The sequence below is a fragment of the Sinocyclocheilus anshuiensis genome, unplaced genomic scaffold (assembly GCF_001515605.1).
Source record: "Sinocyclocheilus anshuiensis isolate Anshui unplaced genomic scaffold, SAMN03320099.WGS_v1.1 scaffold267, whole genome shotgun sequence".
Classification (NCBI taxonomy): Eukaryota; Metazoa; Chordata; class Actinopteri; order Cypriniformes; family Cyprinidae; genus Sinocyclocheilus; species Sinocyclocheilus anshuiensis.
Window position 1 is genome coordinate 1892482 of NW_015552637.1, and position 15665 is coordinate 1908146.

Here is a 15665-nt window from a genome sequence, read left to right on the forward strand (position 1 = left end):
CTTTAACAGTGTAAACAACTCTGAATGCATGAAACAGCATTTAAATTCTTTACATTTGAAATCCCCTTTAAATTTTAACTGTTTGATTTTTCACATCAAACTGTGAAATGTGAACAATTAGGCATTACGGTATTATAAACATTAATGTCATGGATTTCAGTGATTGAATGAAATAAAAATTGAACTTGGAAATTGTATGTAGTGCATGTACTACATTGTTTTCCAAAATGCATAGTTAAATAATCAGATTTATCAACAATCAACATCAGATACACATTGTTTTTTTTAATTTGTAAAAATTGTATTGTACAATTGTGTTCTGAAATGACCACAACAGACTACTGGTTTCAGCTGTGCAAACCACAATAAAATAAATACAATCCCCCCCCCCCCAAAAAAAGCTTTTTACCTATCACCCTTCATTTTAAAATTTTTATACTGTTTAATATCAGTGTATTACAATGTTTGTTTTCAAAGCAACAGCAATGCCAGAAAACAGAATGGGCAGAAAAGGAATCTCACCAATTAATAAACATGGACAACGTGATCATAAAGAACCACTATCCTCAATACAAAGGACAAACATGATCACATACTGCAAAAACTGATATATAGTGTATCATCATTAGCTGTACCTTATTAACCAGATACAGTGTTGGCAGATGGTAATAAGACAATGCCGGTGGGCTGCACTGAGGTTTTTTCGGCATGGGAGGGGGCAGATGTAAGTGTCAGGACTGATTAGTCGAACATTTCTGTACACCCAACATGAGCATCCATTTAATCGAAAACTACATCATTAAACCTTTAAAGGACTAAGCGTTCACCTAACCGAGCACCAAGCAGGTGAGAACATAAATAACACTATAGGAAAAGCCAAAGTAATGGGAAAAGGTAAAAGCATCTAATTTCAGATGGCCCTAATACCAGTGTATTAACATAAGGAAAGTAACAATATAGTATTGATACTATGTAAATATAGAGGAACTGATAAGTAATTGTACAAGCCAGTTGTATTAATCATCAATCTAATATAAGAACTAATAGTGCATGTACCATCATAAAGTGGGACCCTGTTATCTCGTAACGCCATCATATTGTCTCGTATCTTCAAATAGAAAGTCCTTATAAAAAGCAGATTATGAGAAAGCCTTTGCAGTGTTGTGCTATAAATCAAAATCTAAACAGCGCCTGTTTCACGGTGTTATAAAATGAATATGGCATCCATGATGCTGTAAAGTACATTATGTGACGATTTAGCACATCACGCATGTCTTAATTCACACTCTAAGTGGTCCGTTCCACAAAACACTGGACCTTCCACTCATGGTTTAATGCAAAATAAATGATTATTCAAGCATAATTTGGAATCTGGAATGCAGAAAGGCATTATCCACATTGTTCCACAAACCTCTAACCAGAAATGCTGAAACGAAATGAGATTTAAAAAGACACAAAATCCTTTTAATAATTATAATAATAATCATAATACATCCCTTAAATCATGAATTCAATACAGCCACTGTATGGACAGATACAGTATCTCATAAATAAAGTTCGCCCAGATGCTATGGGAAGTAGTACAGTCATAAAGCAGCACACCAAAGCATCTCCACGGGAAAGTGTCAGAGACGACATTTCAGTCAGGACCAGGTCATCGCTCCACAATCAGCTCTTGGTCTTGACCTTAAAAAGGTACTGTACATACAGGTCAGACCCGACTGATCACTTCGGATAGTTTTGTATGGTATGAGACCGTCCCGAGCGACATTCCAAACCACGCGCCCCAGCCCCACCCTCCATCTTCAGCACGGGACACAATGTGCGTCATACGTCATGGAAGTCATCAGTGTCTGCCATCTTTTCTCCACCTCTGAGTCGCTCTAATTTCTTTATGACCTCCGATACCACGCACACAGAAGACGTGAGGCCCACCAGGAACAGCAGATCTGCACGGAGAGGATGGTGCATAAATCAGTGAGCAAATAAATAACGCATGCACATCCAAAACACAGTAAGTGACAACAGTATGTCATCAATAAAAATTTAATTTAATAAATAATTTTACATTTTACAATAATTTTATCAGCTCAACAAATTAAGTGAAAAGTTTGAAGGTGGATATTAATTTCAGAATTCATATTTGATAGTAAAGTTTTGCTTTAATGACAGCAGCATTTGAAAATCCAGTTAGTTTAAGTTGAGTAAAGCCTGATTAATGTTCTTTAAGACTGTGTTGTTATTGTTACTTAGAACTAAACATATTAAAAATCATTTGTGTGTGTGTGTGTGTTTAAAAACTTGAAAAATGTGCCTTGGCAACTAACTGAAATAAAATAAGATGAAGTGCTACAATAACTAAAATTTAGGTAAAAAAAATATATATATATAAAAAAATCATAATAAAATGACAAAAGCACATAACAGAATTTCTAAAATTAAAATGAAAACTAAAAATGACAAAAGATCAATAAATAGCATAATATTATATTAATAATGCTAAAATATCACTCTAGGATGATTTGAGAATCTTCCAAAGAACAGATCTTGTGATTCAGTAGATCTATACAGGTACAATACAATACAAGGAGTTTGCATGATCAATGTCACATATTTAAAATCTAGAAATAATACAGAATCTATTTCTTCTGCATTTTACATAACATTTTTGGGCTCTGCTGTACATTATGTGAAAAATGTTGCGTACTGTGGTTTCCTCTATTGTTTTGGTTGCATACCTAAAATGCTGAGGCTCTCAGTTTGAAAGACCTTCTGTAGCGGAGGGAAGTAGATGACCAGGAGTTGGCCCATGATGGAGCCCAGAACTGCATAGCAGAACATCCTGTTACTGCATAAGCCCATCTCATGCACCATCCGTGTCTGCAGGATGACAAAAACAGTGAGGCCTTGGATGAATCACTGACATTAAATCCAGGCTTAAACACTAATCAAAGACAGCAAAATGCACTTTGACATTTTAAACAACACAACTCATAATGGCAGTGTTTAAAGTGCCCCTATTATGGGTTATGAAAGGTTCATATTTTGATTTTGGGAGTCCCCAACAACGCGTTGACATGCATGCAAGGTCAAAAAACACTTTAATTGTCTTATAATATGCATTTATTTTTACCTTATGCCTAGTTCACACTACAGGATTTTAAGCCCAAATTGCAAGTTAACGAGCTCGCCGACAGGTCGGGCTGTGATCGGGGGGAAATCAGCGGGTGATCGGCACTCGGCAATCTTTATGTGTGAACTACACAACGACGCATCAAAGAGGCTCGCTGACGCATCGGCGAATATCTAGCATGCCAAATATCTGGACCGGTCAGCCGACTCGACATCACGTGGTGTCAGGTGTCGTGACGAGCTACAGCCAATGAGAGAGCAAGGCATGGGTTGAGGTCACCGGAAGAAAAACAACAGCAGCAACATGGCTTAAAGAAAAGTTTGGACACTAGGGTTGGGCCGATAGACGATACCATCGTCCATCACCGATGGCTGATAGACATCACGATGTTGAGCCGGCATCGTGATCTCCCCCCCCATACCCCCCTCAATCCGCCGCATACCAATACTGTGTTCGGAAAGAAAATGACGTGTAGGTGGAACCCCTAAAGGGAATAAATACGAGATGGGAGGAAAATATATTTTTCAATATTTTCCCTCGCAGTTAGGCTATATCATTGGGTAATTATACTACATATATATTTCGGACATCAGTGAGCCGCTATTATACTTGCCATTGAAGCTGGCATTGTGCTTTTGAATGCACGATCGCTTTTTTATTTCACTTTCGAGATTCGCGATCGCACGTACTCTGTTTATACTATGGAGCGGCAGTACTTACCACACATTTTACAGGATTATATGTTTGCCAGGGGTACTGAGAATCTGCAAATCATTCGCCATCGTCCTCAGTTATCTCTCCTTTCTCTGTTTATGTGGTAAGTGAAATTTTATGTACTGTAATGTAACAGGCAACCGTTACACCATGTCTACACCGGACGTGACAGTTGTCGTGTCGCGCCACACCGCATCAGCTAAAGTCTGTCTACACTGGACGCGACAAAGCGACCGTTGAAAATCATTTGAAATTTGTCAGCACGTCATAAATAGAACGCGACAGCAGTTTACTGTTGGGGATTTGTCGTGTCGCGCCACATCCAGTGTAGACAGCATCACTGATTATAATGAGTTCTATAGACTGATCTCTATATAATGAATCTCTAATCCCCCCCCCCCATCCCATCCCCATCCCATCCCATTTTCTTAATATGTCCCTTGAGAATATAAACAGGAAACATGTATGTGCATTTTGTTCATTTTTGGTGTTGCTTATACCTGTGATCGGGAACTGAGAGCGTTGAACATATCGAAGAACACAAAACAGGTAAACGTCATGGTGGTGTCCCGTGGAGTGATCTCATTGTCCCGCAGCTGAAAAAAAAGAAAAGATTTATTACACAAAGGAAGTGGTGGGGGGAAAAAAAATCTAGGACATGCTTTTACGGTTCCTTGCAAAGCGTTTGGCATTGTTTCTGCAGCTTTCGGGAGGCAATTATTTCATCAAATTTAATGCACTTCATTAACTACTACATTTTCCAAAATGGTTTCGCTGCTACTTTACCCAGAAAAAAAACAACACATTAATTTTACAGCTCTCGTTTTAAGTGTTTCTAACCAATTAGAGGTTAGGCAAGGTAATGGCATTTGTGTACCAAGGCTCCATATTAATTCTCAAGTACAAAAACAAACAAAAAATACCACATATTTAATATATAAACAGAGTTGCATGATGCCTCTAAAACAAAAACAAGGCACAGTGCAAAAGAAATCGTTTAGTCATTTATCTAATGGCCTGTTTTAAATATATGGAACACAAATGAAAAACAAAGCAGAACACAAATGTTCAGGAAGTCCTCACCAGACGAATATTGCCTACCTCTCTCCAGAACACAAACAATGTGCCGCAAACAATGACGGAGGACGACACTAAGATTTTCACTATCAGACTGCGCGTGATGATGCTGTCTCGAACATTCCGTGGAGGTTTCCTGATCACGTCTCGGTCGACAGGCTCCACTCCCAAACTAAGGAAAAAAAGTAAGTTCATTCTTATTCTGACATAAGCAATGTTCAATGTTCTTATACTAAAATTGCAGTCCTGATTCAACTGCGGTGATATATCTGTTGGTAATCAGTTTATTACCTCTGGGCTGGCGGCCCATCCATAATGATGTTGATCCAAAGGATTTGCATGGCATTCAGAGGGTTGGGGAAGTTCATAAGCGTTGCCAGGGAGATGAGGGTGAGGGCAGCAATGCTCCTAAAGGAAGAGATCATTTCAACAGTATTTATAACCTGGATGAGTATCTTATTAAACATATATAAATATTTATATTTATATATTAAGTAGAAATAATATAAAATGAATCAATTTGATCTTTTTTATTCATCAAAAATCCACAAAAAAATTAGGCAACATAACTGTTTTCTACATTGATAAGTAATTATTCTTGAGCTGCAAATCAGCATATTAGAATGATGTCTGAAGGATCACATGACACGACTAGAAAGACTGAATGGCTGATGTAATTCAGCTTTTTTTATCATCACAGGAATAAATCACATTTTTAAATATATTAACATTTTAATATTTCACAATATTACCATTTTCACTGAATTTTTAATCAAATTAATACAACCTTGATCATGAGACCGAAAGATCTTACCAACCCCAAACTTTGAACAGTAGTGTATTCATAGTAATCAAACTAAAGCTATAAAAACTAAAGAAATAAAAACCATGAGTTTTTGTGACTATGGAGCACCACAAAATATTTCAAAATCACATTGTTAGATATTTAGGGTTGTTTTAATTCATGATTTCTACATCACTGCCTCTGTCTGTGAGTCTCCACCAGAAAAAATGACAATCAATGAAGAAAAAAAAAGAAGAAGAAGAAATTGAGGACACTAGATCCCTAGAAAACTCAATTTTAAGCTCTTCTAGGCTAAATCTTCAGAACAACTAAAAACAGCACAACCTATCTGGTTTCACATACACCACATATAAATGTAAAAAGAAAACTTTTTAATTTCTGATAATGGGAGCATGCCAACTCACGTGCTCAGCTGAAAGCGCACAAAGTTCTTAATGTTGTTGTAAATCCCCTTCCCTTCTTCAATAGCAGACCTAGATTGAGAAACAAAGGCTTGAGGACACGTGTAGACTCATCAGATGGCCAGTGTTGGGCAAATTACTCTGACTACTGATTACTCCTTTGAAAAGTAATCACGTTACTGTTCTGACTACTTTATTTCAAAAGTAATTAGTTACATTACTAGTTACGTTACTTTTTTCTCCATGACATTTATGAAATCCCAGCATACACGCTCCCGATAAATATTTGTTATAAAAGCATCAACATTCACAGAACACTGTTATTTTTAACTAAAGCAAGCGGCTGCTGCGTGCATGGTTTGGCAGAATGCCAGCAAAGAGCGCTGCATTTATAATCTCTAAAAGACATCTCAGTTCATCGCAATCTCACAAATCTCTGTTATAACACAATAAATATATGCATAATGAATCTTTCATAATGTCTACAATTCGTGTGTTATAATGAGAGGCTTCGTGAACACGCAAATTTCAGCACTGCATTGCTCAACGCAGCAAACACGTGTTATAGCCTAAATAGAAACTCTGCATTGCACCTGTTAATCGTTTATATTTTATATTAGTTCATGTTGCATGAGTCCCGTGAATCATTTTATTCTCACGCATCCCGCACACACACGAGTCTCTGCACTCGCCTATCAAGTCTTGTCCCGCGCCGCACTCTGTTGCGTCGGGTCTCGTGGGAGAGCAGGTCTCTAATCCACTGGCACTTGACTCGACAGTGCATGTGCTATATCCTTTTTACAATCTCTAGATTATAAAAAACACTGCATTCTATCAGCAATGTAACGCGGCAGTAACGTATAGAGACCTCAGCTTGTAACTATACTCTAATTACTATTTTGAAAATTATAACGCGTTAAATTACTCAGTTACTAAAAAAGTAATCAAATTACAGTAACGCGTTACTAAGTAATGTGTTAATGCCCAACACTGCAGACGGCACCATCAATAGTCCTCACAAGTCTGATAAAGTCAAAAAAGCCCAAGAGAGCATTTGCTTACAGGATAGTTTGAAAGTCATCGTCTACCAGGATCATGTCTGCTGCTTCTTTGCAGACATCAGTGCCAGTCTGACCCATTGCCACACCAATGTCTGCTGCCTTCAGAGCCACCGCGTCATTGACACCGTCTCCCGTCATTGCGACAACGGCACCGATGTTCTGTAAGGACTGAAGCCAGAAAGAGCACTCTAAGAAACATATGGCTATATGTGGAGTATGACCGCAAACAATCAGTTTGCTGCACTCACCTTAACTATCTTTAACTTGTGTCTAGGGCTGGCTCTGTAGAATACCACTATCTGTGGAGACAAGTTACAAATTCATTTCATGGCACCCACTCCTCATACCAGCTCTACACATTGGTAGATACAAATGAGAAAAAGTCTTGTGTTCACAATTCAATTACTGCATGAATCTATTTAAAACTATGTTTTTACTATTACTCAAAAAGGTACTATAAACCTCTTGCATGCCACAGTTATAAGACTGCCTACAAAACATTTGTGGACTTGAAAACTGTCCAAACCCCAACTGTGAGTCTTTTGGATAGCAGTGCAGAGAAGAAGCTTAGAGTGTATGAAAGCGTGTTCATACCCTGGGCACTATCTGAGAGAGATGCTGGATGTCCATCTTGTCGACTTCATCTCCGGACAGAGATTGAGAACCTTTGGTATAGAGGCCCAGTCGACTTGCTGTGGTCAAGAGAGGCAACAGAATAAATATATGTAATTTAATCATTTATTTAAAAATAAGTAGATTCAGAATGTTTAATGTCCAAACTAGAAAGTAAAAAACTTATAAAGGATTTTTTTTTTTATACATTTCAAACCAGTGTTATTTTAGTACCACTGAAATACTATTATAGTATGCACTAATATTTTGAAATAGTTTTTATTTTTATATTTCCTATTTTCATTTTATTTTTAAAGTTTTATTCATCTTTCTTTGTTTAAGGTTTTTGTAAATGTGTCTATATAGTTTTTCATTTTTATTTCAGTTTTTGTTTTTAGATAATCAATAAATATTGCTTTGATAACTAGTTGAAATAAAATATTTTGTTTTGTTTCAGTAAACTATACTAACCCTTATTCAAACTAAGTAGAGAGAATTTGTATTAAAAGTGATTAATTTTCAAAAATAATTTGTTCCATTAATTGATTCAAAACTGTTGATTCAACAACATGTTTGGATTATTACTCACAAAAGCCATTTGTAATGTATTAAAATGCTTTAGTAAAAATATAGGCAAGCAAATATTATTTATACTAATAATATATTAAAGTTACATTTTTTTATTATGCATCACTACATTGCCGTGTCTAAAAAAAGTACATATATTTCTTCCTTATGTTCATTTACAGGAAAACAGTTTAAAATAGATTTTAAATTTTTAGATTTGACATTAAACATTAATGTATATTATATATGAAAAAAAAAATAGCAACTATTTTCCAGGCCTAAAATGTGAGTTGTTTAAGAGTTGAAAATGTCTGTAAATTATATAAATGGTTGAAGATGGAGAGACACACACTGTGACAGAAAAGGGTTAACAAGCTTGAAAGTCATACCAATTGACACTGCAGTCTCTTGTGAATCCCCTGTGATCATCTTCACCGCCACTCCAGAGCTGATCAGCGTCGCCACTGCCTCTTTCACTCCTGCTCTGGGAGGGTCGATGATGCCCACCAGCCCCAGGAAGGTAAGAGCGCCCATCTCAGATCCAGAAGCAAACGCCAGCACTGCCAGAGGACAGGACAACATCATCAGCTGCTGCCAAAATCTGCTTGATCTCAATATTATTACGGTGTCCTCCATGAAATGCCTTTAATTAAAGGAAACTAACAGAGAGGAATGTCAATATGTGAAAGCACTTTTTCTGCGTCCTCAGAGACAACTTAATCTTATCAAAACAAGCCAAATGACATGCAGACAGCTGTAAGCTGGGAAAGACTTGCCAGGGGCAACTAAGGAGGCACCATTAGAGCTGACAGAAAAACATCTGGGTGTCATTTCAAAGTTATGTGTGATTTGATGATGGCAGGAAAGCTGTTTGACATTAAGCCAGTCTGGGAACCCAAATGAGCTGAATGTTATGTATAGAACTTTTCAGAAATGCTCTTAAGAGTAGCATAAGCTGTAGAAAATTCAGAGTCAGAAAATTCATAGCAAAAAAGCAGGACATCAGAGCTTTACTAAGCTAGAAGTAACTTTCAACAAAGTATAAGCTACATTATTAAGTACTGACAGGGGTAACACAACACTTAAGTGTCATGAAAGACCAGCAATGTCTACCCATAATGTCACCCATAACCGCTGAATCAGCTAATTGTGGGCCTGTAAGGGTAATACAGCAAGCCATATATTTGTCAAATGCTATAACAACCCCTTTGAAGGTTTAGACATCTAAACGTGTTGTCCTACATGTCTACAATATCACACTAGCCCAAATTCCACTTATAGCTATATACATTTGTGGTCAAAATTTTGCATACAATTTGCAGTATCTGCAAAATGTTAATTATTTTACCAAAATAAGAGGGATCATACAAAATGCATGTTACTTTTTTGTTTAGTGTATATTTCACATAAAAGACGTTTACATATATAGTCCACAAGAGAAAACAATAGTCGAATTTATAAAAATTACCTGTTCAAATGTTTACATACGCTTGATTCTTAATACTGTGTTGTTACTTGGATGACCCACAGCTGTTTTTTTGTTGTTGTTGTTTAGTGATAGTTGTTCATGAGTCCCTTGTTTATCCTGAACAGTTAAACTGCCTGCTGTTCTTCAGAAAAATCCTTCATCTCCCACAAATTCTTTGGTTTTCCAGCATCTTGTGCTTATTTGAACCCTTTCCAACAATGACTGTATGATTTTGAGATCCATCTTTTCACAATGAGGGACTCATACACAACTATTACAAAAGGTTCAAACGGTCAAAAGATGCATTAAGAGCCAGGGGTGTAAACTGAACAGAATGAAGATGTGTACATTTTTCTTATTTTGCCTAAATATATATATTTGTTCCATTTAGTATTGCCCTTCAGAAGCTACAGAAATACTTTTACATGTTTCCCAAAAGACAAAATTAGTTCAGTTTACCCTAATCTTCAAATTCCAAAGTTTTCACCCTAAATGCATTGTTTCTCCTTCTAGAGCATCAGTGAGCGTTTGAACTTTTTGTAATAGTTGCATGTAAGTCCCTCAGTTGTCCTCAGTGTAAAATATGGATCTCAAAATCATATAGTCATTGTCGAAAAGGGTTCAAATAATACTGGATGGATAGGATGGATACAACCAAAGAATTTGTGGGTAAACTTCTGAATGGGGTCATTTTTATACATTCTTTATAAATTTTATAAATTAATTCTCTTGTAGACTATATGTAAACATCTTATGTGAAATATCTCATTCAGGTCAATACTAAATAAAAAAACAACAACATGCATTTTGTATGATTCCTCTTATTTTGGTAAAATAATTAACATTTCGCAGATAATGCAAAGTGTATGCAAAATTTTGATCACGCCTGTATATAAAGAACAGGGCAATCTAAATGCAGAAAACTGGGTTTCTTGTCATATCACTCCAACACATTATTTTCACTGGAAAGTGAGTGATTTCCACCTCTTTCAATGTAATGCAGCCTTCCTGCAACTCCTAACTAGGTTAGGATACCTAGCTTTTAGGTAATATATAAGCTGAGACAATGTTTCAAGACTTTTGTTTCAACATCATGCATGACATTTATTAGAGAAATGAAAGTGCTGTACCTCTGAGACCCGCAGTGCCCATGTAGCTCTTCTGCTGCTGGAAGAGTTCTCTCTGCTGATGGGTCAAAGGCAGAGTGCCCCCTTTACTGTTGTAGGAAGTACAGAAGCGGATGATCTGCTCATAGGCACCCTTCACAAAGAATACGGCAGGTTTGTCCTGTCATTTAAATCAGAAGTAAGGAAAGATAATTAGTTAGTCTTTTGACTCTCAGCAAAACTTCACAGCTTATTCTGACCAAGTACTGCCCAATACTAAACAAAAGGGCTATATTATTGATAAATAAAGTAACCAGTTTTTTTAGATGATATTTAAGGGGTTTTGTTTCCCAGTGGACCGAAAAACACTTGTGCACCCTGACACCCATAAACTGAAAGAAGCTAGACACTCAGATTGGATTTTAAGATTTCGAGAGAGTTCTTTGAGAGAGCTCATTGAGAGCCTGAGAGTAGTGATAAATAGCCAGCCAAGAGAGAAAGCATTTGGGTGCTTTCTATCCATTTTAAGAGACGACATTTTTTGAGGGGGGTTCATTTGGTGCATGTGAATCAGTAGGATCAGCGATGTGAATGCGAATTTCAACGTGCACTATTGTGATGCTACCAAGTAATTTTCAGCTCCAATTACAGTACCTTGCACCATAAACTGCCTGCTGTTCTTCAGAAAAATCCTTCATCTCCCACAAATTCTTTGGTTTTCCAGCATCTTGTGCTTATTTGAACCCTTTCCAACAATGACTGTATGATTTTGAGATCCATCTTTTCACAATGAGGGACTCATACACAACTATTACAAAAGGTTCAAACGGTCAAAAGATGCATTAAGAGCCAGGGGTGTAAACTGAACAGAATGAAGATGTGTACATTTTTCTTATTTTGCCTAAATATATATATTTGTTCCATTTAGTATTGCCCTTCAGAAGCTACAGAAATACTTTTACATGTTTCCCAAAAGACAAAATTAGTTCAGTTTACCCTAATCTTCAAATTCCAAAGTTTTCACCCTAAATGCATTGTTTCTCCTTCTAGAGCATCAGTGAGCGTTTGAACTTTTTGTAATAGTTGCATGTAAGTCCCTCAGTTGTCCTCAGTGTAAAATATGGATCTCAAAATCATATAGTCATTGTCGAAAAGGGTTCAAATAATACTGGATGGATACATACTGGAAAACCAAAGAATTTGTGGGTAAACTTCTGAATGGGGTCATTTTTATACATTCTTTATAAATTAAACTATTATTTTCTCTTGTAGACTATATGTAAACATCTTATGTGAAATATCTCATTCAGGTCAATACTAAATAAAAAAACAACAACATGCATTTTGTATGATTCCTCTTATTTTGGTAAAATAATTAACATTTCGCAGATAATGCAAAGTGTATGCAAAATTTTGATCACGCCTGTATATAAAGAACAGGGCAATCTAAATGCAGAAAACTGGGTTTCTTGTCATATCACTCCAACACATTATTTTCACTGGAAAGTGAGTGATTTCCACCTCTTTCAATGTAATGCAGCCTTCCTGCAACTCCTAACTAGGTTAGGATACCTAGCTTTTAGGTAATATATAAGCTGAGACAATGTTTCAAGACTTTTGTTTCAACATCATGCATGACATTTATTAGAGAAATGAAAGTGCTGTACCTCTGAGACCCGCAGTGCCCATGTAGCTCTTCTGCTGCTGGAAGAGTTCTCTCTGCTGATGGGTCAAAGGCAGAGTGCCCCCTTTACTGTTGTAGGAAGTACAGAAGCGGATGATCTGCTCATAGGCACCCTTCACAAAGAATACGGCAGGTTTGTCCTGTCATTTAAATCAGAAGTAAGGAAAGATAATTAGTTAGTCTTTTGACTCTCAGCAAAACTTCACAGCTTATTCTGACCAAGTACTGCCCAATACTAAACAAAAGGGCTATATTATTGATAAATAAAGTAACCAGTTTTTTTAGATGATATTTAAGGGGTTTTGTTTCCCAGTGGACCGAAAAACACTTGTGCACCCTGACACCCATAAACTGAAAGAAGCTAGACACTCAGATTGGATTTTAAGATTTCGAGAGAGTTCTTTGAGAGAGCTCATTGAGAGCCTGAGAGTAGTGATAAATAGCCAGCCAAGAGAGAAAGCATTTGGGTGCTTTCTATCCATTTTAAGAGACGACATTTTTTGAGGGGGGTTCATTTGGTGCATGTGAATCAGTAGGATCAGCGATGTGAATGCGAATTTCAACGTGCACTATTGTGATGCTACCAAGTAATTTTCAGCTCCAATTACAGTACCTTGCACCATCTACTCCTTCACATTTACAAAGTGTTTTCTACTATGTGGTCCAGGTTACCTGCTGGGTGCGATGGACGACGCGGACCGCCATCCACTTCTGCTCTGAGGAGAAGGGAATTTCTTCCAGACGCACAAACTCCTGCTGCAGCCCCTCCAAACCCATCTATAAAGAACAGAAAACATGTGGTCACATACTCGGCTCACTTGAATCCTTCAAAGAAAATACAGAAAGTCCAATCTAATCTCAAAGAGACCTATCAGTTCTGGCTCAATTAAATAACTCTGATAAAACAGAGTGGATAGATTAAAAAATCAGCATATGAAGAAAGGCAAGGTCAGATCAAGAAAAACAAAGTCTTTGTCGTGCCAAACCACAAACCCCTGATGCACTCCAAGTGAAAAACGGAAGCAAGGATGGCCAAAAATGAAAATGCTGTCATCATTTACTCACCCCCGTCATTCCAAACCTATATGAGAGACTTTCTTTTTAGGAAACATAGAAGATATTCTGAAGAATGTTAGTAAACAAACTGTTTTGGTTCTCATTGAAAGTCAATGGGAACCAAAACTGTTTGGTTACCAACATTCTTAAAAATATATTTTTTTGTGTTTCACAGAAAAAAAAGTCACAAGTTTGGAATGACATGAAGGTGAGTAAATGATGACTGTTTTCATTTTTGGGTGAACTATCCCTTTAAGCAGTGCCTGCAGCAAGTGACTATTCTGAAATGCATTTGGACTGGCCCTGTGCAATTCTGTGTAAAACACAGCAGTATTGTGGCAATGAGTTTTGCGCAGACAAGAACCACCCCCCATTTTCTTCAGAAAACATAAAAATCTAGTTCTTTTTATCCTTGGATTTGCATGACATTTCTCTCAGTTTAATCCCCACGTAAACGTCCCTGTGGAGAAAACAATGTTATTAGAGTACCAGACGTTAACACAACCGGGACCCTCAGGGGAGATGCTGTTGCCACAGTAACCTGTTCTATGGGGTGTGAAAGCATGTCTGCTCATCTTAATTAGCATGAGCAAGCAGAACAGATTCAAGCACTCTCTGTTTGCCAAAATGAGGTGACATAAGGTGACAGACAGTGCCACGCAGTCATCATTCCCACAGGCTGCTGCCTCTTGTTTGCACAGGTGGGCAGAGCCACCAGGCACGTCCAACCACATTGTTTGGGTTTAGTTATGATCCAGTATTTGCATGTAGTATCACAAAAGAACAACAATTAGCAGCATACCATGCAGAACGGCAACATACTGCACCTTCATAGACAGGGCGATGAGGGCGCCTTCGGTAGGACGGCCCATCAGGGTGTTGTTCCTGATTACTGCATCATTGCACACACAGCCAGCCTACGGGATTTCAGACACCAAAAGAAATGTGTCACACAATGAGACCCGAACAGTTCTGCATTTCATAATAATCTCTGCTCAGACTCACCTCCACAATCTTGCTGATGGAGGTGTTGGAGAAGCCATGCACCACCTCTCCATCCATCAAAACCTCGCCAGAATTGTTGTACCCGACGCCAGTGACCTGTAAAAGAAGCCAAACCAGGTCAAGGAGATCTTAACACCTTAAAGTCAACATGAAATGGCATTTAACTTAAGTAGCGCGATGTTTATGAGTTAAATAGGATATAAATGTAGGCTGGGACTTTATTTTCAAGAAGAAATTGATTGACTCATGAAATGTGGTCTATTTACGGCAGGTATTTGGAGGTAAGGGGTGGAAAAATAAGATGTCTTGGTGATGTCAGCCAAAGGGGAAGTCCTTTCCAAGGATGTTATGGCATTTTGAGGAAAGATTACAAACTTTAACAAACACACAAGGCTCAAACACTGACGCTAGATGACTTTAGCAGTCTTTTGATAGAGCTCTGTTTGCAGCCCACAGGGATGTGAAATAAAAAAGCATGATGTAATAGACCTGGGAGAAGTGACCTAGTACGTTTAAAAAGTGAGAGACTCAATCTACTCCTCAGCTGACTGCTTTGAAGATTTATTAGAGCAGGCCGATGGCACGGCAATGAATTCAGGACTCCGCACTGATACCATCAGGCTTCTGAGACATTCCTCCTGTTCCCCAGAGAGAAACCCAGAGGCTTCTCTTCAAATCCATAGGGCTCATGAAACATCACAGCTATTAACACTTAAGATGACATATTTCTAATGTGGTGCTGGTTTCAGGACAAATGACACCTGACAGAGCAGATTCAATGTTCAACGTTTTCTATTTTCTGTATTTTAAAATTTAATTAATTCCTGTGATGGTAAAGCTACATTTTTAGCATTAGTACTCCAGTCTTCAAACATTACTTATTATTATTTCTTCTTATTATTATTATTATTATCTTATTATTATTAAAAAAAAAAAACAATTGCACTGCTTATTATGTTTGGGAAAACTGAGAGAT

General features: G+C 37.4%; 1 protein-coding gene across 3 annotated transcripts in view; it reads right to left on the reverse strand.

Moving 5' to 3' along the window:
• Positions 1 to 398: 398 nt before the first annotated feature.
• atp2c1 (ATPase secretory pathway Ca2+ transporting 1) overlaps positions 399 to 15665 on the reverse strand; it is a 41561-nt gene continuing 26294 nt past the window's right edge. For all 3 annotated transcript variants that reach the window (XM_016458291.1, XM_016458293.1, XM_016458292.1), the window contains exons 14-27: positions 14690 to 14785; positions 14512 to 14601; positions 13301 to 13405; positions 12612 to 12768; positions 8760 to 8930; positions 7786 to 7883; positions 7440 to 7490; positions 7193 to 7359; positions 6134 to 6202; positions 5216 to 5332; positions 4949 to 5096; positions 4348 to 4443; positions 2739 to 2880; positions 399 to 1949 (exon numbers count right to left, since the gene is read on the reverse strand). In XM_016458291.1, coding sequence (XP_016313777.1) covers positions 1828 to 1949; positions 2739 to 2880; positions 4348 to 4443; positions 4949 to 5096; positions 5216 to 5332; positions 6134 to 6202; positions 7193 to 7359; positions 7440 to 7490; positions 7786 to 7883; positions 8760 to 8930; positions 12612 to 12768; positions 13301 to 13405; positions 14512 to 14601; positions 14690 to 14785 — 1629 coding nt within the window. In that variant the 3' untranslated portion in view covers positions 399 to 1827. The remainder of the gene's footprint in view (positions 1950 to 2738; positions 2881 to 4347; positions 4444 to 4948; positions 5097 to 5215; positions 5333 to 6133; positions 6203 to 7192; positions 7360 to 7439; positions 7491 to 7785; positions 7884 to 8759; positions 8931 to 12611; positions 12769 to 13300; positions 13406 to 14511; positions 14602 to 14689; positions 14786 to 15665) is intronic.